This window comes from Miniopterus natalensis, chromosome 4 (genome assembly GCF_054644295.1).
Source record: "Miniopterus natalensis isolate mMinNat1 chromosome 4, mMinNat1.hap1, whole genome shotgun sequence".
Classification (NCBI taxonomy): domain Eukaryota; kingdom Metazoa; phylum Chordata; class Mammalia; order Chiroptera; family Miniopteridae; genus Miniopterus; species Miniopterus natalensis.
Window position 1 is genome coordinate 74,074,011 of NC_142084.1, and position 25,978 is coordinate 74,099,988.

Below are 25,978 nucleotides of genomic sequence, written 5' to 3' on the forward strand. Positions count from 1 at the left end.
TTGGCACCAGTTCAGACGCCCACAGGAAACCCCAATTTGGGATGCAGTGAAGAAGGAAGCTATTTCGTGCAAAGGACTCCATGGTAATACAGCATGGCTGAAAATAGCATGGGCGTGAGGCTGTTCCTGGGCCAGTTGGCCCTGGGGCCAGGCCCCTCTTCAACTGGGCAGCTCTGCTCTGCCCTACTCCACACTGGTCTGCTCCGCTCCAGTGATAAGTCCTGGGTGTCTCGCCTCCAGAGCTGGCTTATACACAGAAGTCCCCGCCCCTGGACCCTGACTGGTCAGAATAAAGCGGCTCTGATTGGTTAGAGCTGATTGGCTGGAGAAAGCCTCAGTCCTATTGTTTGGAATAGGACTCCAGAAGCTCCTTCCTAAGGGCTAGCTCAGGTGGCAGACACACAAGCAGGTGGACAGTTTGGCTCTGAGGCTTCTGCAGCAGAGGCTTCCATGGAAGTACAGTTTGTGTGAGAGGCCCCTGTACAGAAATGGCTGCTAGGTTCTGTTTGTTTGTTTGTTTGTTTAATTTGAGCCCAGAGAGCCATCAGGAGCCCTTCTCAGTAGGTGTCTTTTTTTTCTCAGGGTTCACACTTCCCAGAGACCCTCCTCTTTTCCTCTCTTCCTCCACCCTCTGTTGTCCGGCCAGGTTTGCGGCTCATTGCTGAACCAGTCCAGAGCCTACGTCTCAGGCAGGCTACTGTGGGATTTTAGCAATAGGGATGGGCTCTGGGTGGGGCTCTGGGTGCACCTACAGGTAAACTGTGGCCCAGTGGTCATGTTCTGTTAGGAATTCAGCTTAGCACAGACTTGGGATCACAGTCATTCTCTTCCAGGAACACCATCTTTCCTCCTCCTTTTGAACCTTCTCTCCCTGGCTGGTTTTCTCCAGTGTCACCTCCAGGCGTAGGCATTTTGTTCATCTTCTGTGGGCCCTGGAGAACTAAGACCTGTCTTCCTCCAGGTCCCCTGCTTCAGGTCGGGCTGTGCTTTCAGTGGCTGGACCTAACTGAGCAGCATCCTGGGGACCTGTCCACCCCAAATCCCTAAACCAGCTGCCCTCTGGTTCCACTGTCATCATCCCATCTGCACTCTCCCCCCATCTGGTCCAACCCTTTACGAGGTCCTGCCCCCTCCATGGGGAGAAGGGTTGAGAGTAGAAGCCTAGGAGGTACATATCAGTGTGCTAGCCTCGCCGCACTCAAGTGGTTGCCCAAGTATTGAGACTTCCCCACAGTATTAGCCTCTTCAGACTTCATTGTGCATTTTCTTGCATCCCTCCATCAATCTGGGGCAAAACTCTCATTTAAATTAGCTGGGAAATGAAGGGATACTCATCTAAATGAATAAAAAATCTGAGCTATAGAATCTTGCTTAACAAATGTAGTGTAATCTCTTTAAGGTAGGCGAACACCCAGTAAGGCCTACTGGATGCGGCCCGACTGCCTTTCCCACCCCACTCCACTTGCTCTCCACCTGCATGCTGTGCTCTAGCCACAGTGGTCTCCTTAAGAGGGGCCTTTTCTAAACACCCTCACCTGGCTCGCACCTCTGGGTCTTTGCAGCAGCTGCTCCATCTGTCTAGGACACTCTTCTGGTTATTACAGCTATGTCCTTCCCTTCCTTCAAGTCCCGGCTCAATGTCAGCTAATCAAAGAGACTTCTGTCCAAGGAACCCCAACCCTACTTCAGGACTCCCATTCTCTAACACTTTTCCAAAGCATTTTTCACATTTAGACAGAATATACATATATATGTGTGTGTGTATATGTATATGTATATGTATATGTATATGTATATGTATATGTATATGTATATGTATATGTATATGTATATGTATATACACACACACACACACACGCACACACACATATATGTTCCTGAGGGAAGGAGGGACATGTGTTGGGTATTTGTTATGACCTACCTCCTTTCATCAGAATGTGAGCTCCAAGAGGATAAGATCTTCATCTGTTGCTGCTTTCACTGCTATATCCTTAGCACCTAGAATAGTGCCTGGCAGAGAGAGGGACTTCAGCAAGTGTTTGTTGATTGACTGAAAGAAAGTAGGTAAGGAGTTCCAGTGGGCCTCAGGAGAGGACACAGGTGGCACACTGAGGGAGAACCCAGGAGGGGGAGGAAGAGAGAGAATTTTGAATTAGCATGTCAAAGTAGAAGCCCTGAGAATCTGGCCTGGGACACTTTTTTCTTGTCACTGAGGAAGTCCAGAGCCCACCCCTCATCCAAGCCACACAGCCCATCCTCAACATCAGGGCTGACACTAGTACCCTAATCCAGTCATCCTGCCTTCCACCCTGGAAGATGGCTTCCTCTCTTAGGTGGTTACATTTGTACCCTGCAATCACATTTAAAGGAACTAACTTGCTTAGCCAACTCTCTTCTGGTGGACAGAACAAAGGGAACTTTGGGTGGATTTAGACCTGGTTGTATTTAATGGGGATGTTTGAAGAGAACCCCTTGGGGAGAGTATCTGGGTTGTGAACGGAGGGAGACTCTGGCATTTATTCATGTAAGTTCAGCTGAGTTCCTCCACGGGAAGCTTATCTTATAATCAAGCTGACAGTCGTCTGGATTTCTCCATCCTGTCCCTCTAAATAACTGCATGTCCTGGTTTACCCACTTAAGAAAAGTGACGTTCCAGCCAGGCGTCCACAAGTCCCTTTCTGAATTTGCACCAAGAGCGTGTGCTTGCTTTGCACTGTGGCCAGATGTCTGGTAAATAAACTGAGAAGTTCGTAAGAAAAAATCTACCCATTGCATAAGCTGAGCTGGGAAGGGTTTACAGAGGGGCTCAGACAGGGAGGGAGAAGAGGAAGGAGCCTTATTTACTAAGTGGGGCAGCTGATAATAAAAGGGGAACACTGAGTCTTGCTTGTTCAGTTTTGTGATTGAGAAAGGCCATCAGCAGAGGGACCAGGAGCTTGTTAAAAATCACCAGGCCATTATAACCAAGATCAACAGCTGCCTCTCAAAATGGAGAGGAAATAGATACAATCTCAGGAGAAAGATAAAATGGAAAGATTCCAATGTACCCCAGTGCACAGACACGGCTTCATGGAAACCTGTGTGGGTGAGCAATCTCCTTACGGTAATTATCCCCTACCATCAGTGATGGACACTGAAGGGCACTGGTGAGGCCAGGGCAGGGGGGCAGAGGCAAAAGCTCCTCCCACTCTAGTCAAGGGTCCCAAAGCTGCTGACTGTTAAAGACAAGGCAGAAGGTGAGACCAAGAACAGCAAGCCCTGGGTCTTAAGTGTCCTAAGTTTACTGACAGTCTCCTGCTTTAAAAAGTGCTAGTGCGTGCAGGACAATGTGCTCTTCTCTCCGGGGAGGGAGGGTCTAAGGGACCTGCCCATGGCACTGCCTGCTGGAGTGCTACTGACCCGCTGAGCTGGTGTCAGGGCTGAGGCCACACGCGTTTCTCCTCCCTGTGCCCCCACTCCGCAGTGAGGAGTGACACGGCGTATGCATACTGGTTGGTTCATACATATGCACACACGTAGAAGTTTCTGGTTCACAGAACATGGAGGGGATGGAATTGTTTACTCTTTTACAGAACCACACATTGAGTTCCTGTGTGGGAAGCTAACAAATCAAAGGGAAATGGACTGAGAAATAACCGGAGAGATGGCCTCCTTGGCCCTGCCCTGCATCGACCCAGCTGCTTGTGGTCTCAGGCGACCACAGGACCACAGCTGGGCCTGGCAGTGGGCTGGGGGAAGCCCACCATGCAGAAGGGTCCTGCTGCCTGTCTGCCTGCCTTCCTGTCTCAGACTCCAACTGAGAGCCTGTTGGTCCAGGGCCACTTCCCTCAATGGCCCCCATGATGGCATTCTTCCTATGACAATTTGCAACTAGTGAAGAATTTTACTAAGCCCCTCATTTGGCTTTTTAAAAATGTCATTAACTATTTGCACTCGAACTCAGAGAAATCAAAGGCAGAGAGAGTGGACGGAAAGAGAGAAGCATCCGCAGAGGAGCCTAGAGGAACGATTTCCCCTCTTGCTTTTCTGGGCTTCTCTGTGCATGGCGGAGATGGCCTTATAATAGAGGATGGATGGGATTTGGGACACTGCATCCTAGTGGATGAGGTCCCCTTTGGGGAAATCTGTGCACGGTCTGCCGGGCTGCACTGAAGTGGCCATGGCCTTGAGACGTAGGGCAGGCGAAGGGCAGAGGGGTCCTAACAAGCTCCTCCCTCACCACTGAGAAGCGATCAGTCTGGGGGCTTTCGGCCAGCTGCTCCACCTTCTGCTGGGGCTGGAAGGAAAGGTGTGAGGGAGAAGGTACCTATCTGCCTGGGAGTCAGAAGAGCAAGGCTGTGGTCCCTTGCCTCATGCCTGCCTCAGTGTCTTCTTTCGTCAGATGAGTGGACCAGGCAATCAGGCAATCTAGAATGAGTGGAATGGGTGAGAGCTGTGGGTGGTCAGCTTGAGCAGGTGGACTGCCTCCATGTGGGCCAGCTCAATTTCTAGGTACTTCAACAATAAGCGCCAGCTATGTGACCCTAGGAAGCCACTTAACCCCTGTAAGTCTCAATTTGTCACCTGTAAAGGGAGTTAAGTGACACTTTGAAGAGTTAGGAGTACTGAATGAGCTAATGTGTGTGAAGTGCCAAGTGTAAGGAATGGGACATAGTAGGCTCTTAATAAAATGGGTTTCCTTCTCATTTCCTATTTCCTCATTGCCCACACATATATTCTTTTTGCTCAGTTGCTGCACAAGTTTGGAAAGACACACAGGCGGCTGCATTATTTTGATTCCCTGTATAAATGTGGGCGCTGGGAGATATTCTAGCACCTTCTCTCTGCTCTCTCAAGGGATTTGGAAGCCACAGACACTTGATGAAGGTTTGCACTGTCTGCACACCCATTCTGGGAGACACTGCCCCTTATAGACAACGTCCCTGAAATACGAGTATATATGATCTGAGATTTTAGTACAGGAAAAATGAAATCTTCTTGATGTTAGACCACTAAGGAAGAGATATTTCCGTGTTTGCCTTTGTTGCCAGAAATCTTGATTAAATTTTATGCTTAGGAGCTATAATATCTGAAATATGGTATTACCCCACCTCTCCTACACATCCTTCAAGGAGACCTCTGGTTCCCCAAGTCTGGGAAAGGGACTGGCATTCATGCTTTCCTCCAACAGAACACTGTCTCATTCCCTTCTCTCAATACACATACACACACACACATAAACTTGCACATGCACACACAGGCACACACAGAACTCTGAGGCCAGAGCGTGTGATCAGCTCAGTACACCCCACAGAATACCCAGCGTCTGAAACTTATGAGATACTAAATGCTTGTTGAGTGGAGAGAAGAATGAATGAACCAATGGTTAAATAAAGGATTTTAGTTCAGGTGTCGGATATAACCATCTTCCCCTTCTACTCTATAGGTTTTATCTTTTACATTTTGATCTTTTAGAATTACTGCATACCTTTTATTATAAATACAACCTTAATGCTTTTTGAAATTATGTGGGCAGGGCATAAATGCACACATAAAAAGCACCTCTTCCCCAAAGCCTCCTGTGCCAGCTCCAGCCAGTAAGCACCTTGTGCTCAGGAACACAAACTTGGGAACAAAGCAACACACGTGTTTTCCTGGCTCTGTCACTTAACAGCTGTGTGACCTTGGGCAAATTGCTTTGCCTCTCTGACCTGCTGCTGCTTTACTTATAAAAATGGAGGTAATGAAATTTCCCTCACAGGATAGTGGAAGATTAAACAAGACCTGGTAAGTAAAGTGAGTAACAGAGCATGTGGCCCATAGTAAGTGTGCGGCAAATGCTTATGAAGCGAGAAAGTGCTCGGCAGAGTGACGTGCCTGACATGTCCTGCTGTTCTAACTTGGCTCTAAGCTCCTTGCCTAATGCTCCTCTGTCTTGTGTAAACTTGACCACCTGGCCCAATACTGGGCACCTTGGCTCTGCAAATCTCTGAATAAACTTCTGAACATCACTGGAGGTAGTATCCAAGCTAATATCAGTCTGGTTTTTGAACTCACAGCACATAGATATGGGAGGGGCCTTTGAGGTCAGGTGGTCTGACCCCTATTTTACGGTGGGAGAAATGGAGGTCTAAGGAGGTGCTGGGTGGCCAAGAAGCTGGGACCCTGAGATTCTGACATCAGGCAAGCACACCTTCCCCACCCCACCCCCGTCACATTGCTCTCCCTGACTGATGATGGAGTTGCTCACAGGGACACCAGCCTGGCCCTGGATATCAGCCCTCTGAGCATGTAGCTTCAGGCGGTCTTGAAGCTGCAGTCATTAGCCATGGTGCAGGCGTGGAGCGTTATGTTCCAAAGTGCCATTCACGGCCATGATCTTATTGCATCCTCGCAGGGACTATGTGAATGAAGCAGGCGGCAGGTGTTTTCATCTGGACACTCTATGAGAAGCTTGAGGGCCAGTGACATTAAGGCATGGGTGGAGCTCCCAGGTCCCTCCCTTCTTCCTTGTCTTTTAAAGTTAGCAGCTTTGGGACACCTGACTGAAAGTGGAGGAACTTTTGCCTTTGCCCCTGGCCTTGGCCAGACCAATGCCCCTCACTCTCCATCACTGATGGCCCAGCTGGGATAGGAACAGTGTTCTTTTCCCTGGGCCTGGTGGGAATGCCGCCAGGGGCTATGTCCAGCAGTTAGCACCATCTTTCAAGTTTGCTCTGGAGAAGATCAGAGGCTGAATCCCTCTGAGTCAGTCTGTGGGAGCTGAGAGGGCCTGGCCTTTTGGTGAGGCCACCTTCGCCTGTGGCTTCCGCGAGCTGATGGAATCAGGGGGAGCCTTGGGCCAACTTTGAAGGCCCTGACTTGTATCCTGGGCTGGACTCAAAGTTAAAAGGCTGAGTTGCCAAAGACAGTATTACTAATGTGGTAGGTATGGGAAGGGCCATGTGTGGAGAGTCAAGGCTGTGACGTGTGCCTCGCAACCTGTATCATGTACATGCACACACCTCCATTCGGAGCAGCTGCCGGACACACACATGATTGGCATTCAGCAACTTTGCAAATGCAAATTGCAATATAAATTTAATTTCACATTTAAGGGCTTTTAATGCATAGCCTATTTATTCAGCAGCCCTTTATGGTTTATCATCTATGCGGTAACTTGCTCCACATGGAAGAGAGCTGGTGTTAACCCTTAGCTAAAAGAAACATATCTTTCCTGGGCTGAGCCAGGCTCAGCTCCCTGGGCATGTAGGACAAAGGAGGCCCAGGGGTGCTGCTGACTCAAGGAGGCAGGTAGGCAACTGGAAGGGGGGGTGATCTGCCTGCCACCCTCCCTCTATTCTGATGACCTACTTCTCCTGGTCCTCTGGAAATCCCTGTGGGCTCAGAGCCTAAGATGCAGGACAAATGTGTTCATTCAATACCAAAGCCTGCTGTGTTGGCCACAGGGGAGCCCAAGGGGGAGCTGCCTTAAAAAGTCTGACAGGCCAGCAAGCAGCATGGGCTTCCCCCCATACCATGTGTGGGTGACTGGTGCTCATAAAGTCTTATTCCCCCAGCCTAGTCCCCACACTTTCCTAGGGAGTGAAGAAAGACTTGCACCCCACCCCACCCCTCCCCCCGGGAAGATCCTCACGCCTTGTCCTTGATCCTTCGGGTCAGCAGGCTGGTTTGAAGGTTTCAATGAAGTCTGTTCTAGAGAGGAAAGCCCTTTCCCTATACTGGACTAATAACGCAAGCAGCTCTCTCTGGGGTCTCCTTCTGGAGAATGACTTGGGCCTCACGGGATATCTCCTCCACCTCCTCCACTGCTGTTGGGGAACATTTGCGCAAATTATTAGCTGTCTCATTACATAGCCAGGCCTTTGTCAGAACTTTTCTGCTGGGACTTTATGTAAAGTTGGGGTTTGAGGTTCAGTAAGCATTTCTGAGGAATTCTCTCAAAAGCCCATGGAACTGTAATTGAGCTCCTGCCCTGCTGAGCTCCAAGTGCCACCGAGGAGCTAACCCTGACTGCAGAGCCTCCAAAGGACACTCAGTTGGGACACTCTTTTTTTTTAATCCTCACTTGAGGATATTTTTTCTATTGCTTTTCAGAGAGAGTGGGAGAGAGAGACAGAAAGAGAGAGAGAAACATCAATGTGAGAGAGACACATCAATTGGTTGCCTCCCAAACACATCCCGACTAGAACTGGGGATTAAGCCTGCAACCAAGGTATGTGCCCTTGGCCAGAATGGAACCCGGGACCCTTCAGTCCACAGGTGGACACTCTAACTACTGAGCCAAACCAGCTAGGGTGGGACACTCTCTGAGTCCATGGGCAGGCCCAGCACACCAAGCTCTGGCCTCAGCCAGAGCAGGACCATCTATTGGAAGGGGCAGAGTGTAGTAGAAATCACTCTATAAAAAATGTGAGCCCCAGCCCAACCCTCAATCCTCTTGTTAAATGTACCACTCAAGCTTCAAACCTCATTAACTAAATCTCATTAGTGGCCATGAGAGTAACTAACATTAATTGAGTGCCTTGTAGGCATGTTACCTGTGGTATCTTATTTAATCCTATTAATAATCCTGTGAGGAGGTGTTCTTAGGTTCTCCACTTTATAAGGATGGACACTGAGGCTAACAGAGGTTTAATACCTTGTTCAAGGTCACTTATTTGTGGTAAGTGGTGATGATGGAGGACTGGGATTTGAACCTGAGCCTCCTGCTTACTGCTGTGTTAGCCTGTCCATTTGTACACACATATTGGATGTTTTCTGTGCATCTAACCACTGAAATTCAAATGAAGTCCTTACGCTAGAGAAGCTCAGTCTACAGGGGAGGCCTTCTTTGAAGTTTGCCCTGTGGGCATAGCCTAGGGAAGTGCTCAGGTAGAGAACACAAAGCTTGCAGCCCTGGAGCACCCCCAGGAAGGTGGCTCAGTGTCAGTGACTGACTGTTGGCTATCCTACCAGTAAAGGTCAGGGTGCTTCATGGCAGCTGAGTCTGGAAGGAATGGGCAGGAGATGCCAGGTGGCCAACCCAGCAGAAGGAACAACATGTGCCAAAGCACAGAGAGAGGAGAGTTACTGCCACTTCTGTTCATTGTGAGTTGTTTGGTGTGGATGGTCCAACACCAATAGGAGACTGATCTGGATGGAGGGAAGGGCCTACATGGAAAGACAAGGGGCAATTTCATGGATCTCAACATCTTGCTGAGGCCCATCTTTGCTATCCACAAATGGCTTTCTCTCTAACCTTAAACACTTAAAGCCTGTTTTACACGTGCTCTTTGGGTCAGTGTCATAGGATTCCATTCCCTGCGTTAGGTAGTTGCAAGCTGCTGATCTCAGCTACTTTCCCTGGGGCATCTGGGAATCTTTACCTCCTTGTAAAACCCCTCCCCAGTCTTAGCACATAGGAACCACCCACTCAATGTATAATTTATCTTCCTTTGTTCCCCCCATCCCACCCCCAGTGTCATTGAACAATCTTAATCCTAAATGGATGCTCAGGAGATTATGAAATGAGGTCACATGTTTGGTGCATCTTGCTAAATAAACCTCCTCAGTGCTCCTTATGTCCTTTCATAAAATCTTAAATAATAGGAGTAAACTAGGAACAGTTGGGGAGTAGCAGGGGAAAATGGTGACTTTAGACTCAATACTGAGGCTCACTGTGCTATCACCCCACTGAGGATCCACTGAAGACCCTGCAGCTGGAGCTCCTTCTCTCTCCCCAACCCCAACCCCATGTGTGTCCTGGAATGGGAAGATTCAATACCATGAAAAGGTCAACACTCCTTAGGTTAATCCTCACATTGAATACAATCCCAATCATATGCCAATGGGTTTTGTTTTCACCCTAGAACTAGACCCGGTATTTTGAAGTTTATATGGAAAAATAAACAAGCAAATAAATCCTGAGAAACAATTTTTAAAAAGAAGAGCAATGAGGGGAGACTAGCCCTACCCGACTATTTGAAAAGAGTAAACAGCCTCATAATTAAAACGGTTTGTCATTGGAACACATTAGTGAACCAATGGAATAGGGCAGTCCCAAGATAGGCCCAGAACATAAGTAAGAAATTAGTAAATGAGACGGCAGCATTTCAAATCAATATGGTAAGGAGGACTTTTAAAGAAAGGATTTGGGAACAGGAGAACAGTCATTTTTGGAAAGAGATAAATTTGGCTCTATACTTCATACTGTGAACACTGAAGGGGGCGGGGGGGGGGGAGACACCTGCTGAGAAGAGCTCCTGGCAACTAACTGGGCTCAAATTTAAGAAACAAAAACAGCATAAACTTTAGGAGAGCAAACAAGCTGGCGGCGTTGGTAACCACTGCACCCGTTGCCTCCCGCAACCACATCAAAATTACAACTAAAATACAGAACAACCATCACTCAGAACCTCCTGAAATCTGGCTGAACAGAAGCCCCACAACCAGGGAGCTGAAGAAGCACCGAGACCAGTAGGAGGGGCGGAGACGCTGGCGGATTGGGGCTGAATCAGAGACTAGCCTCGGGCCCACACCCGGTGGCGCAGGCCCACACCCGGGAGGGAATCTCGGCGGTGGGGGTTTCCTGGAGAAGCGAGGGGTCCCAGCCCCACAGCAGACCCCCAGCCCAGGGCTCCAGGGCTGGGAAGAGAAGCCCCCACAACTTCGGGCTGTGAAACCAGCGGGCCTGTCGCTCAGGGTCGCAGAGGCTGCGGGAGCCCCAGGCTTTCCTCTCAAAGGGCCCGGCACGGACTCACTCAGACGAGCTCCCTCTGAGCCCCAGCGCCGGGCAGCAGCCTAAAAGGACCTGGGACACTCGGGGAGGAACTAACCTGCCTGAAATTGGGGCAAGAGGTGGAGGGGCGGCTTCCTCCCAGGCAGAAGGGCTGGCGGAGGCCATTGCTCCTGTGGCGAGTCCTCCCCGCACACAGCCGGCAGGAAGGCGCCATATTTGAATCGCCAGCACCTCACAACTTTGGCCCCGCCCCGTGATTCCCGGAGGCCCCGCCCCTCCCCACCTGCAGCTCATCCAGGCCATTTCCAGGGGCTTTTCTATGCAACTGGCCTCTCGAGCCTCATGCTTAGGACTTTCCTAAAATCTCTCAAACAAGCAGCAACACGCCCCATACAGCTTGATAAGCGGCCCCAGGCCTGCACTAGTGGCAGCCTGCATTAGCTCATAGCTTGGCCTCTCCTGGACACCTCCAAGCCCAGCACAAGTAACAGCCAACTACGGTTTGCTGTGTAGCTCATGCTGGGTGGCCCTGAGCAAGGCACTGGCACAGGCTGACTTTGCACCTCCCGGGAGGCCCCAGAGACAGTGCACCTGGTGGTCAGACTCGACCACACTGGATTACAACCCTACCACATCCACGAGTGACACTCAAGGGACGCACTTGGTGAACACCAAAGCTCCACTGAAGTAAATCCTGCTCCATAGGGGTGTCTCCAGCACAGCCCCACTTTGGCTGTAAATGCAGCTGGTCCTCACAGCTAATTGGCCTGGGGGTCAATTCCTCCCAGTGACTCCAACAGCAACCAAGGCTCAACTACAACAGAACAGTGCACACAGCCCACACAGGGCAGCACCTAGAAGGCCAGCTCAGGTGACTGGGGAGGCTGGGCCACTGGACCCTACAGGACACCAACTACACAAAGCCACTCTACAATTTCCAGGAGACACAGAAGCTCTACCTAATACATAGAAACAAACACCTGGAAGCAGCCAAAATGTGGAGGCAAAGAAACATGTCACAAAGGAAATAACAGAAGAAATCCCTAGAAAAGGAACTAAATGAAATCAATCCAAGCAAGCTAACAGATACAGAATTCAGGATTTTGTTTATAAGGATGTTTAAGCAGATTATTAGGGAAATAACTGAGAAAATCGATAACATAATAAAGTACCAATTTGAAATGAAGGCTAAAGGAACTGAAGTGAAGAATAATTTACATGGAATCAACAGTACAGTAGAGGACGCTGAGAATCAAATCAGCAATTTGGAACACAAAGAAACAAAACACACCCAACCAGAAGAGCAAAAAGAAAAAAGAATCCAGAAATATGAAGATAGTATTAGGAGCCTCTGGGACAACTTTAAGAGGCCCAACATTTGTATTATTGGGGTGCCAGAAGGAGAAGAAAGAGACCAAGGAATTTAAAACCTGTTTGAAAAATAATTACAGAAAACTTCCCCTACCTGGGGAAAGAAATAGACTTATAAGTACAGGAAGCACAGAGGGTCCCAAACAAGAGGAACCCAAAGAGGCCCACAGCAAGACACATCATAATTAAACCAAAGATTAAAGACAGAGAGAATCTTAAAAGCAGCAAGAGAAAAACAATTAGTTACCTACAAAGAAGCACCCATACGACTGTCAGCTGATTTCTCAACAGAAACCTTGCAGACCAGAAGGGAGTGGTAAGAAATATTCAAAATGAAGAAAAACATGAAACTACAACCAAGATTGATCTGCCCAGCAAAGCTATTATTTAAAACTAAAGGTCAGATAAAGAGCTTCACAGTTAAGAAAAAACTAAAGGAGTTCATCACCACCAGACCAGCACTGCATGAAATGTTGAAGGGTCTTCTTTAAGAAGAAACTAATGAACCAAAGAATCTGATGAACTAAATAGATCCAGAGACATTGATGCATGAATAGACCATCATATTTCAGAAGAAAGAGGGAAGGAGGGTGGAGGGTGGGAAGAGATTAACCGAAGAAGTTATATGCATATATGCATAACCCATGGACACAGTCAGTAACTGGGTGAAGGCCTGGGGAGGGGGTGGGAGCAAGGTGGAGGGGGTCAATTGGGGGGGAAAAAATGGGACACCTGTAATACTTTCAACAATAAAGATAAATTAAAACAAAAAACAGAACCTAGCAGCCATTTCTACACAGGGGCCTCTCATGCAAACTGCACTTCCATGAAAAGCCTCTGTGCTAACCCCCTGCCTCTGCACTGCTAAACTCCCTGCATTCACTGTGCTTCTGCCAAAGGAGTTCCTGGAGTCCTATTTCAGCCAATAGGACTGAGGCTTTCCCCCATCCAATCAGAGCTGCATAGCTCTAACCAATCAGAGTGGCTCTATTCTAACCAATCAGAACAGTGCCTTTGGACCAATCAAACTGTGAGGATTCAGCATCCTTATTTGCATGAGGAGGGGCCAATCAAGAACCAGGGGCAGGGGCTTCTGTCTGTATAAGCCAGATCCCCTCTGACTCCAACAGCACACTTTTCTACCAGATACTGAAGCTGGGAGAACATGGAAATTGTTTCAGTGGAGCTGACCTGCAGACAACAGGGGAGAAGGGCACAAAGCAGGTTAGAGCAGAGCTGGGGGGACCGTGCAGGGCTACTCAACTGAAAAGGAGCCTGGCCCCGGAGCAGCTTTACAGCCTCACGGCGGTGCAAGACAGCCATGCTGTAGCACTGTTGAGCTGTTGGCACTAAATAGTTTCTTTCTTCACCGTACCCCCGAATTGGGGATTTCTGTTGGCATTTGATTTGTCACCAAGGGTCATCCGTTGACAGAAGCAACTCCCAAGGGTAGCCAGGTTCCTGCAGAAGATGACAGGACCTGAGGGGATCCCCCTGGTTCCACTGGAGATCAGTCATGGGACCAGTCACAATTACTCAGGAGACAGCACCTGGAGTTCCTCAGTTATGCCACTGCTGCAGATATTTCACGTTAAAGCTGTAGACTTGCCAGGCTACATGGAGATGCCCAGGTTGAGCTATACCTGCCATCCACAGAAAAGGCAGCCCCCTGCTGGGGCTGCTCTGACTGGGTCCTTTCCTGGGGCAGACTGAGGGCAGGTGTTGGTGGTGTGAGGAAGTCCTGCCAAAGAGTAATGTGGCTCAGTCCCATTCCCAAACAAGGACCCAGCCGTGTGGCTGCTTACCCAAACACTCCTCAGATTGCCCAGGACCTGTCTTGTATAGCTGCCCTGGGCCAGACAGTGAGGCACACTGGTTTGGGCGAGTTTGTGGGTCTGGCAAGGGGCCATCCCTGTCACCTGGAATGACAGCATCTCTGGACCACTTCCAATCGACAATCCGGTCAAGTCTCCTCCAATCAGAAAAGAAATGCTATAAACTCCCTTTCTAGAATTAAGTATGAGTCCTTTAGGTCACTCCAGCATCACACTCACCCAGTTTTACAGCACAGAGAGTGATTTTAGGTTGCTGGGGACCCTGGAAAAAGGCCTTTCATCTTCCACCGAGGATAAAGGTGAAGGATGGCCTGGACCAGAAGTGTCATCCCACAGGGATCTGTTTAGCCAGCTAGGCTGGACTCTGCTTTTTAAATGGAGTAAGGTGAGAGCTGTGGCCTTTATTTAAAATTGTCAACCTCCTGCCTGTGGGTAGGTGGAGGATGGGAGGAGCAGTCCACTGTGCAGGCCCAGGAAAAGTCAAGAGGAAGGTTTTCCTGGAAACCTGGATCATAATGGTCATGGCTGGTGTACAAACTCCTGCAGAGAAGTTAAGAGTTAGTTACTTCTAGTCTGGGTGGTCCAAGTGTAGGAGGTCAAGGGTGTAACTGAAGGGTTCCCTCCCCAGTTCTCTCCTAGCCCGGCCAGGGAGAGAGGCCAGCACTGGGTCAGTCATCATTCCATGTAGCCCAGCAGGTGCTGCTTCCCAGGAAACACTGTCTTGCCAGGAGCAGGCGTGGCAGAGTGAGGGGCACCACCTCAGCCATACACAGGAGCCCACAGCTGCAGTCCGCAGCTCTACACAAGACACTTGCTGAAAAATTGGAGCAACCAAGCAGGGTAGCAGTGTTTATTGAGAGAAATGAATTCCATCTCCTTCCAAGTCATTCTGTGCTGGGCCGGTGAGTTCAGAAATAGCTGGCAGTGAGAGCATCGCAGAATCCCACTGTGGAATGGCACGGAGAGCAACACCTCTGACCCTTCCCTTTGTAGATGAGGAGAGGGACAAGGCGAAGTTAAGTGACTTGCTGACTGCCACACAGGGGCTCTCGGGGGCTCTGCTGCCGCTCCTTGGCCTTCTATGTGTGAAGTGGCCCATCTCCTTTCCCACCCCTTGCTCTCAGCTACTGGCCCTGCTCCAATACATGCAGGCACCTTCATGCAGATCAGGGAACAATGCCCCCTCCTCAGGGAGGAGGCCCTGGGTGGGTGCAGGTGAAATTTAGCCCCATTTGCTGACCTAGCCTGAAGCACCTGTATAGAGCACAATTTCACAATCTACATGCGGCTCCCATGCTCCAGCCCACACTTGTGTGGGTGTGGCCCACAGGCCACCTGGTTTCTCTCCCAGACTTTCTCTCCCACCACTTCATCTGTGAGTTCAGCTCGCTCATCAGAGTGGCAACCTGATCTCTCTTCCTCTAACCTGAGGATAACTTCAGCCCCATCATTCATCATCACCACCAAAGCTCTGTGGTCAGACTGCCTGGGAATGAGAGCTTGACCTCAGAAATCATCTAGAGAAGGGGGAGCAAACTGTAGCCCAGGGATCAAATCCACCCTGGGCCTGTTTTTGTAAACAGAGCATTATTAGAGCACAGTCTCCATCACTGACATACTGTCTATGACTGCTTTCAAGCTACAGTGGCCAAGTTGATAGCAGCAACCAAAATGGCATGGTCCACAAAGTCTATAATATTTACCAGCTGGCCCTTTACAGAAAAGGTTTGCCAATACCTGATCTAAAGCAACCTGTCTGAGGCTCAGAGAAGTTTGGTGATTTAGCTAGTTTCACTAACTGATGGATGGCCAAGCACACCGTTTGAAACAAGGTGTCCTGATATTCTTTCCAGTATATCCCAGGCTTCTTGCAGAAAGAAAATGGGCTTGGACATATCATCAGACGCTCAGCTTATTGCCAGCCTTTTTCTGTAGGGAAATCACAAAGGAGAGATGGTTCTGCTCAGAAAGCATTGAGGTCACTCTGAACTCCTTCCCAAAAGCTGGTTTTGAGGGTCTGAGGCTCCCTCCCTGGAGAAAGTTCCTGAGAACCTGTGATAGCTAAGCCACTGTGCTCTTGCCTTGGCCCCACAGGTACCCACACGAGCCTGCCTCCCGATGGTGCCAACGTTGCCCTAGCTCCCAGGGCCAATTGATGCCTCCTATTCTGAGTTTGGAGCTGGTGCACTCACTGCAGTAGCATATCCTCTGTTTTCACGAGTGGACAGAGGGTGGCCAATCAAAGGGACTCCAGAGAACATGACATCTGGGTGTTCGGTAGCCAATGTCCCCGGCAACTGGCAAATCAATTCAACTGCAATTTACAAATATGAGGAGGTCTCCTTTTTCTTCCTCCTGACCCCTCCTGCCCTCCCAACTCCACCTGATGATGCTTCCAAGTACACAGTCCGGGGCCTGGTGATTGTCATGTTCTTGTGTCTGCCACAGGGAATCCATCAGAGCTTCTCAAGACACAGGAGGAGGAAGGGAGAAGCTCCAAGGACGGACCCCAGGAAAGCTCCTTCCACTGCTGAGAGTAGGAACCCTGGCCTGCCAGGCAGGCGCTGAGAACCCAGGGAGGCCCAGGGTAGCATGCCCAAAGGGTGAAGGGGAGGGCATGGCATGCTGGACACGTAAGATGTCCCACTTAACCTCATCAGTGGTCCATGAGGCAGGGACTGCCATCCTCATTTACGGATGAGAAAACCAAAGCCCAGGTTGGACGTGGTCACCCAGTTGGTCAACAAAGGATGTGGAACTCAAACCCAGGTCTGCCTGACCCCCAGGTGCATCCGCTTTCCTCTTCACCATAGTGCCCCCAAGGCAAGAGCAATCCAGAGTCCAGTGAGCAGGTTTCCAGCTGGCCAGTTTCCTCCCAATAGGCCATCTTCCAGTCAGAGCCATTTTCCGACACGGCCATTATCCACCCCAGAAAAATCAGGATGGCAAACACCAAGGTGGGATGCTCACACCGTCCTCCACTAGAAAGGAATGGGGCAGGAGCCTGTCTGGGGCAGCATCTTCCTTGCACTTCTCTCCCTTCTCAAGTTCACACCACACTTGACTCAATGAACTAGTTCACAGAACTCCAGAGGAGAGTGAAGTACTGAAGCCCCCCAGGGGGCAGCCATAGGCCAGCACGGGGCAGGGCATATAGTGAGGGTTGGCAGCCTGGCATGGTGGTTACAGCACAGACCTGCAAGCCAGGCTACCTGGGTTTGCATCTGAGTGCCGCCCCTCCCCCCGTCCCATCTTGGGCAAGAGGGTAACTTCTCTGTGTTTCGGTCTGCTCTTCTGTAGGGTGGGGAGACAGAGCCAGCCAAACCCGGATGGATGAAAGGAGCTAATGTTTATGCAACTCAGAACAGCACCCAGTACAGGGTGAGGGCTACAGGAGCATTAGTTAAACCTTAAATACACATAGTTTAAAGTCTCTCATTTAGTTTTGGTTTTCAGTAATGCTATAAAAACCCTTCTGAATTGTTCACTCCCCTTTTTCTGCTCTGGAAAGTACAACACAAATAATAAGTCAGTAATTCACTCCGGAGGTGGAATATGGCAAGTGTCGTTCTGTTTAATCGATAGTCTACATAGCCCTGGTTTTGTAAATAGCATCTTTGTGATTTCAGTGCCCTCTTTGTTTTCTCACTTGCTTTAATGTAGGAGGTGTACAATGAAGTGGGGTGGCTGGGATTTTAGGAGACACATCACAACTTAGAAATCCCAAGTGGTCACCTGGGCAGGCTAGGGTCCCTTTATTCAGACAGGAGGCACTGGGCAGGAAACCACCTCAGCGTGGCCTCTGTCCACCTGCCTCTCTCTTCTCTTCCTTCCCCTCCCTCCCCTCTGGAGCTTGTTTAGAGTTTAGAAGGACCTTAATTATCATCGAATATGACTTCGTGGGTGAGCTAACCAAGGTTGAACAGGTGACTAGAAACCAGCCTCTCCACCACTTAAACCAGCCACTAAGAATGTTACCAAACCTATTTACCACTTTTGGCTCCAAATGACTGGTTAACCGTAAAAAAAAAATTTAGTCCACTTTTAAAAGACAAATATCTACCCCCACTGAGATTTAAAAGAATGAGCGACCAGCTATGCACACACTTACTAGTACTATCAGAGTATATGACAGTTTGTCCCCTTGACATCCAGCCCGCTTGGAGGAAGAAAGGCCCAGTTTAAATTCACATCACAGATTAGAAAAGGCTGCAAAGAATTCCTCTAGCCAGCAGGCAACATTGGGGCTTTGCCCATATGTGAGTGAAGGAAAGTCTGTCATATACTGGCACCTGGCAGTCAGTGGGACAGGGCTGGGAACCAGGGACAGGCAGGTGTGCACGCACACACACACACACACACACACACACACAAGGCCCACTGGCAGGAAGTTAAGCCATTGCAGGTGGACCATCAGACCCTGGGAGCCCAGGGACCAGCAGTTAACCAGCACTGGATAAGTTATACCAGGGCTCCAGGGTGGGCATTTCAGTGAGCAGGTGAGCCATGAGCAGGAACTGGGTAGCAGTCAAGAGGCAGCCACCCTGACAGGCCTGGAACTGCCTGGTGTCAAGATGGCCTGGAGGAGATAGCAGGGCCCAGCTAGGGCCTGAGTGCCAAGCCAGGGCTCGTGTCTTGGAAGGACTCGCAAGAGCAGGGCTGGGATGTCTTGGCAAACCTGTTGCCAAGCAGGTTATAAAGGCAGGGGCAGGCATACAGGGAACTGAGAAAATGACCCCATGTCTCGTCTTGGAACAAGGCCAGCTGTGCAGCCCACCACCAGGTCAGCACAGGACCAGGGCATGGCTCTCTCGGTGCCAGATCCCCTGAGCTTCTAAACTGCCTCCTTGGATCCCCGGCCACCACCAGCGGGTATGGGGCAGGGGGGCTCAGCTGGGCCTTTAGACAGGTCCAAGTGGCCCCTGCATTGAAAGGAGGGCAGCAGGGGCAAGAGCCAGGTTGGAAGCTGATGTTCTTGGCTGAGCAAAATCATCCCAGGCTGGAAACTTTCCCAACGAGGGGAGAAGTATTCCTATGTGGTTCCGAAGTGACAAGGTACCGGAGCCTAGAAAACGCAGGATAGGTAGCACAGTCTTGCAGATAACGTGTGTCCCAGATCAGGAGTCCCCAGGGGGGCTGGCGGCAAAGAAAGTTCATTTCATAGATTTTGCTGACTCTGGAGGTAAAGGCACAGTGAGCCTACACTGCATGTGGTAACTCTCCCAAAAGAAGTCCAAAATAGTTTAAGATCTATCTCTGGTAGCCCCTACCAATCTCCTGATTTCTTTCCTGTTTCTTTCCCCTTATCTCCCCCAAGCCCAATCTCAACGTCTAGGCCCAAATGTCCTAATGTTACCAAGACTCATTCAGACTATTAAGCTAATTAACACTAAATAGTAACGTTTTATTCTTCCCAGTTTTATTAACACATTTTGAGAGGATCACAGAGAACAGGAGTCATCTCAACCAAAGGAATGAATATGTAATGGTAAAATTTTAGCTATGTGATGCTTGGGAGATGTTTTAAGGCAGAGTAAAGCTGCCCAGAATCCATTCCTCCCTTCATCATGGCACCTCCATCTCTTCTTGGGAAATTCCTCTTCCCCATCATGCAATCCAAGGGCTTATTTCCCATTAGGGATGCTGGATGTGACATATCCGTGCACCCAAGAATGGCAGGAGGTAGGCACAGGGTCCCAGTGCACACAGCTGGATGATGGTTGGTGGTCATTCATCACGGAGGAGGCAGCGTGCTGACGCCATAGATCCTGACAGCTAGCCCTGCAGATGCTCTTTGGCACCTGTCCTAGCGTCCTTGGTCTCCTACTTCCCACTGATGCTATGAGCCACCTCCCCGCCAAGCCCTTAAGTTAACCAGACTTAAGTTAACCAGACTTTGCTGTTTGCAAAACACATGGATCCCAAGTGGCCCCCACAACTGCCACACAGTCAGGCCAGTGATGATGGGGAAGAGGGCGGGCTGGCTCAGCGCCCCTCCACACAGGGGCTGGAACACAATACATCACAGTGATCACCACCATGGACATGGCGCATGGGTGACCAGAAACAAGAGTCACTTGGAGGGACCCAGGATTGGGAGAGTGGAAAACGGCATCCCATCTCCCAAAGGTGACAGGATGGGATCATGGGCATCCTGAAGGCCATGCAGACAGCAGGAACATCCCCTCACCTGGCGATCTCCCCCCTCTCCTGCCATGTGCACTGGCACACGCACAAGAACACTGCAAGCCCACACACACGTGTACACACTCAGCTAGCAGGCAGTCCACTGGTCCTCTTGGGGAAGCTCTCTCCAGGAGAACATGGCAGGCCCTTGTCTGGGGGAGGCTGGGTGGTAAGTGGAGAAAACAAGAAGGGGTGGACCTCAGTCATCTTCCTTCCCTGGTGGGACCAAGAAGCCAGGCCCCTGCCTTCACAATCACATACCTTAAATAAACCAGGAATCTCCGTGGGGACACTAACAGGGCAACTACAGAGTCATCCAGGCAGCCTTAAAACAAAAACATACCCTAAGCATGACATCAAGTTGTCCCCCACCTCCATCCTCAGGGCCACTTTTGTTCCTTCCGGGTTGGGACCAACCACCAAAGGGCACTGGCACCGATCAGGAAGGGGAGGTGGGACTCTCGGGCCCGCTGAGTGTATAAGCACCTCCTAACGAGCGTCATCACCCACACCAAGCACACAGGATGGATGGTCCACCGGGGGCCCCAGGTAAGCAGCCGAGTGTGGCACTGGGCCAGGAACCGGGGGAGAAGGCACAGCGGAGTGAGGCAGAAAACAAGCTGCTTCCTAGGACGTTTATTGGAGCCTGGCCAGCGTGATGACAATCAGGAGCCCCCTTCCAAGGCCCGGCACCCGACGGGCCGGGACACAGGGCGTCACTGTCCTTTGATCCCATTATAGACAATGTTATAAAAAAAATAAACTTTACAATAATACATTTCGCTCATCTGTTGGGGTATTATTTTGATAGTTTTGTTTCTTAAAAAAAGGAAAGAAAGGGGAAACCACACAATATATGTATATGGATGTGTATATACATATATGTTGAGAAGGGGAAAATGTTGTGTACATACAGTTGGTGTACGTCTCAGAAATGAAGAAAGGTAAGGTGGGAGGGGGAGAGAGAGAGCTGCAGACACCAGAGCGTGGGGCAGTGCATGTCCACCATGTTCTTCTCTGCCCCTCAGCAGCCCCTCTCTCCAAAGAAACCCACCAAAAGTATCATTTCTCTTTGATTTAGAAATTCCTGCAACCAAGGAGGAAGCAGCAGCCTTGAGCTGGTGCCCAAGTGTTGCTCCCTCCTCCCAAGGGGGTCTCCCAGGTGGGCCAAGCTCCCAAGCCCCTGGAGCTGCTCAGCCCCCTATGCTGCAGTTGGTGGGGGGACCTCCCTGTCACAGCCCTCCACAGGTCAGAAGCAGACTTGCCCAGCCCGGAGGAAGGGCAAAATAAACTCCACCCTTGAAGCCATGTGGAGGTGCTACAAGTGCCCAGTTGGACCCAGGGGCCAGCCTCACTGCTCTGTCACCTGACACCCACTGCCAGCCCCAGTAAGTCCCCAGAGTGGGCAACTTGAGAACAGCAGTGGCCACTGTCCTGCCTCAGACCACATGAGGCATGGCCACAGGTCCCTTGGCCACAGGGATCTCATCTTGGTTCCTTCCAGCAGCAGGGACCAGAGAGGAAAACACCAGAAGAAAGTGCAGGGCATGTTCTAGACCCTTGGGCCCTCCTCGGTGCTGGGTGCCCTTGCCAGGGGACCTCCAGGCGGCTCTCAGGCTGCCAGCCTACTGTCTGTCTGGTTTAGAAAAACTTCTCCAGAGAAGAAACCTGGGAGCAGACAGGTTCAGAGACAAGGTGGGAAAAAAATTTTTTGCAAGGTGTGTGTGTGTGTGTGTGTGTGTGTGTGTGTTTCCATTTCATCAGGCGGGTGTTCTCGTCACATAGCTTTCGGAAATCTCCAGACGTGGTGCCCAGAGTTTACAAGGCCAGCTTCAACATCAGGAAGGAGACTGCGGTCAAGGCGGCCGATGGTCTGGCTCTGCAGGGGCCTGAGTTAGGTCTGATCACCTTGTTAGTCCCTGGGATGATGTTGGTAGTGAGCTGAGGCCCCAGTAGAAGGAGAGACAGAGGCAAAGAGAACACAAAAGACAAACCAAATGAGTCAGAAGGGCTGGGAGCAGGCAAAGAAAAGGACTCCCCATGCTCCTGACCTCCCAGTCCACCCAGGACAACACGCCTTTGCCCTCCTGCTTGGAGGCAGAGCCAGGCTTCCAGGGAGCTGGGCTGAGCCCCCAGCTGGGGAAGGCAGGGCCAGTCCCCAGGACAACCCGGCTGACACTGCCAAGTGAGGAAGGAGGTCTTCAGACACAGGCCAGAGAGGAGGGGTGATATAAAGATCTCAAGGAGAAGAGGCTCCCAGGGTCCACAAGGACCTATTCCTACATGTGGCTGACTCCCTCCTCCTCCAGGAAGCATCCCCTGCATGTCTCTGACTGCGCTCTCCTCCTCCTGTAGAACCTCACATGGCCTCTTCTCTGCTAAGTTACAGAGAGACTATTACGTAGTCAGATACCTTCATGCACTGGGGCCCCTGCTAGGAAGGGACTGTCTTTCTCCACGTCTCTGTCTCCTTGAGATCACGGAACCAGCACAGAGCAGGTGCTCTGAACACCTGTCTTAAAGGGTCAGGAAGGCCTGGGAGGGCCCCCGCTCAGAGCAGCCACTCGTGCCTCTCCCAGAGACAGCCAAGGGCCCTGGCTGCAGCCTCTGCACCCGCCCCCCCCAGAGTACGTGCCCACCCAGGTCCAGGCGAACCAGCAGCTCGGCTGGCCCATCCCACAACGGGACCTGAGGGCTCTGAGTCTGAGGCTCGCCTGGAAACAGCCTCCTGTGGCCAGTCCCTGCACCACCGCACTCTGGCCCCACTCACCTCTGTGAAGCACATGCTTAGCTCTTTGGAGCTGTTGGCCTTCAGCCCCTGCTCCTGTGGGAGAAAAGGCACTAGTAAAGACGGGACCCCACAATTGAGCTTTGTCCTGTGACTGCTGAGGCCCAGTGATTCCGTGGCCCTGCCATCCGCTGTTTGCATCATGAAGCACAGGGCACATGTGAAGAGCACTGGCTCCATCCCAGGCAGCACAAGACCCTGCCCCTTTCTGGCATCCTCAGCAACTAGGTCCTGTCTCTGTGGGCTCTGAAGGAGAGAGTCCTAACTCTGCTCTACAACTTATAGCATAACAAAGTAATAAGCCACTCACAGGTCTCTCTACCATACTCTTGACAAAGCAGGGATCATGTCTTCCTCCCCTCACACAGAGCAGTGTCTGGCTCGTAACAGCAGCTCAGTAAATGTTTTACTCAATGCATGAATAAGTGAATGAATGCACGCATGCCACGGATTAGCATTGGCCTCTGAGCACCGGGATGACCATGGGTCCTCATTTGGGTTCATGGGGAAGGGCTGTGATTGATTAGTGATGTCTGCCACCGGTGCATGTTAGGTGGCCATCTGGCAATAGTGCCAAGTGTTAGCCTTTCCCCCTAAACAGGCGTGTGGCGCCTGGGAGCTCTCCGGTCAAGGTGAGGAATGGGAAAGGAAAGCTGACTTGGTGATGATTCAGGGTTCTGTGCCCCTGGCATGACCATGTGGATGCAGGACCAGAGGGTGTGCGTGACGAACAGGCCTTTGCTATCATCATCATAACAATGATCCATGGGAACCAGCTGGTGGATGTGGTGTTTGTATCCTGGCTTCAAATGGGCTTGGTTCTCAAGGCACCTGTGGGGAATCTCTGGCCACCAGAAGCAACTGGAAAGCCCAAGAAATTATGCCTAAATCACTGCTCTTGGCCAGAAGTATCATAATCCCTTGGACATCACAGACAATCTACCACCCAGGGCATCTGGTCAGCTAAACAAAGCCCCAGCTGTCACGCGGAGGTCTGGCCAAGAGCAGAGTCACTGCCAATGGTGGAGATGTGACCACGGTGATGATGAGTGCCGTGAGCACGGAACTAGGGACCAGACCCAGGAGGATCCTGCCCAAGACCATAGCACCAGTGATCCCAGGGGCCAAGATCCAGCCCAGTGAAGCCACCAACCTGCATCCCTGGAGAAGGGTATATGTTCTTGGGCCCTTCTGGCCCCAAGAACTGGATTCTGCTGCCCAAGACCAAGTGCAGCTCCGGCCAGGGCTGTGGGAGGCCACTGCCAGAATGACCCGCATGCCCCACCTCAGAGACTGTGCTGTCACCGTCTTCTGACTGCCCCCAACCTTCACCTTCACCTTCACCTTCACTTGGTCACTTCCCTGAGCGATTCCCAGCCCCTGCTAGCTCCCCACCTGTGACGTCCTGCGGCCTGTCGGGCTCTGCCACATAGCCCAGCACTGTTCTTCTCTGCACCCTTTCCTGCTCTCACTGTTCCAGGTGTGGCCAGTCTGTATCCTTCCTGGGGCCCTCCCCACAGTGCTCACTAAATACAGAGCCCGTGCAGTCAAATAGCCATGATCAGGGTCCTCAACCCACACAGCTCTGTTTTTGTTTTATATATTGGAGTTATGCACAAAATGGTTTTAAAAAATAGTCTAATGCTTAAAAATAAATAAGGTCTGAGAAAACAACTCAATTAGATGACCTCTAGGCCCAGCCATACAACCTTCTCTGATGAGATGCCAGCTCTCAGGGAGCTCAGGGTCCTGGACACTGCTGGCCTTGGAAGACTGCGCCAGGGGAAACCCAGCAGCTGAGATGAAGCCTGGTGTGGGCACTCTGGCGTGGGCACTCCGGAGCGCCTGGCCTGTGGCTGGACTGCACAGTTCAGAGTGAGTGGGATTGACAGGCTCCTCTTAAGAGGAGAGAGGGGAGGGTGTGCTGTCAGCTATGAGAGAGGGGAGAGGAGGGGGAGGAAAGAGGTTGAAGAGAGCAAATGCGAGTGAGGGAGAAGTAGAGAGAAAGGGGGAAAGGCAGCACCCAGAGATAAGGAGCGCAGGGGAGAGGGGGAGGGAGAGAGCGAGGGGGGGCAGCTGGGGAGAGGGGAGGGAAGGAGCCGGTGGGGAGAGGAAAGGGGGAGGGGAACAAAGGGTGATAGGAAGAGGCAGGGAGAGTAGGGGGGGAAGAAGGGGGAAGGGGGCAGGGAGCAGAAGGGAATGGGAGGGTCACAGAGGAGCAGGGAGGGAATACAGGAGAAGAAGGGGCAGAAGGGGACCCCTTCACCCTCTCCTCTGACCCAGGATACAGTGAGAAAGCCCCAAGGGAATCCAGGGCAGCTGTGTCTCTGACTAGGGCCCTAGGGACTTTGGGGAGGAAAGGACTGACCTCCATGAAGATCAGGGACAGGACCCTCCCCATGCCTACCACAGCCCCATCACGGATACGCCTTTCCCAGCAGTCACCAGCCTTCCTGCACCGGCCACATGGCAGAGCTGCAGACTCCAGGCTGAGGGCCCCACACTGTGCTGAATGCAGGTAACATGCAGGCCCCACTGGCTGTCCCAAAGCTCTTCCCTCGGTGCTATGAGAGCTAGAGCACAGATGTTCGTCCTGAGACCCTCAAACCTGTTCATTCAGACTGCCCACCCCCCAACAGGATCACCCTTCACCTAAGGAAGGGCCTGAGAGGCCAGAGCCCTGGGCTCCAGTCTGTTTCAGCCAATGACCGGAGACAAGCCCCTTCATCTATTGGAGTCCCAGTGTTTTCATCTATAAAATAGAGAGAGACAAGCATACCTCACTGACACATGTGATGATATATGACACAGTGCATATGGGACAGCAAACCTCTGCACAAACATAAGGGCTCCTTAATTCCACAAGGCAGGACACTGAGCCAAGCTTAGTTTGGCTTCCTAAGACAGGGATTATGAGAAGAGCAGGGAGGGCCAGGGAAGAGGGCTATAAGGGGAAACCCAGAGCCTCCTGCCTGCTTCTCTACCCCAGCAGCTCAGGGAGCAAAGACGGGAAGAAGTCTGCCCCAGGTGAACACCAGCTGACTTCCAGAAAACTCAGAGCAGAGAGTGAAGGCTGCGGTAACCTCTAAGGCGAACCTG

The 25,978-nt window shown here is 51.1% G+C and overlaps 1 protein-coding gene across 1 annotated transcript in view; it reads right to left on the reverse strand.

Moving 5' to 3' along the window:
* Positions 1-20,712: 20,712 nt before the first annotated feature.
* GFRA2 (GDNF family receptor alpha 2) overlaps positions 20,713-25,978 on the reverse strand; it is a 73,943-nt gene continuing 68,677 nt past the window's right edge. The window contains exons 8-9 of the mRNA XM_016210882.2: positions 22,862-22,915; positions 20,713-22,032 (exon numbers count right to left, since the gene is read on the reverse strand). Of these exons, the coding sequence (XP_016066368.2) occupies positions 21,910-22,032; positions 22,862-22,915 (177 nt within the window). The 3' untranslated portion in view covers positions 20,713-21,909. The remainder of the gene's footprint in view (positions 22,033-22,861; positions 22,916-25,978) is intronic.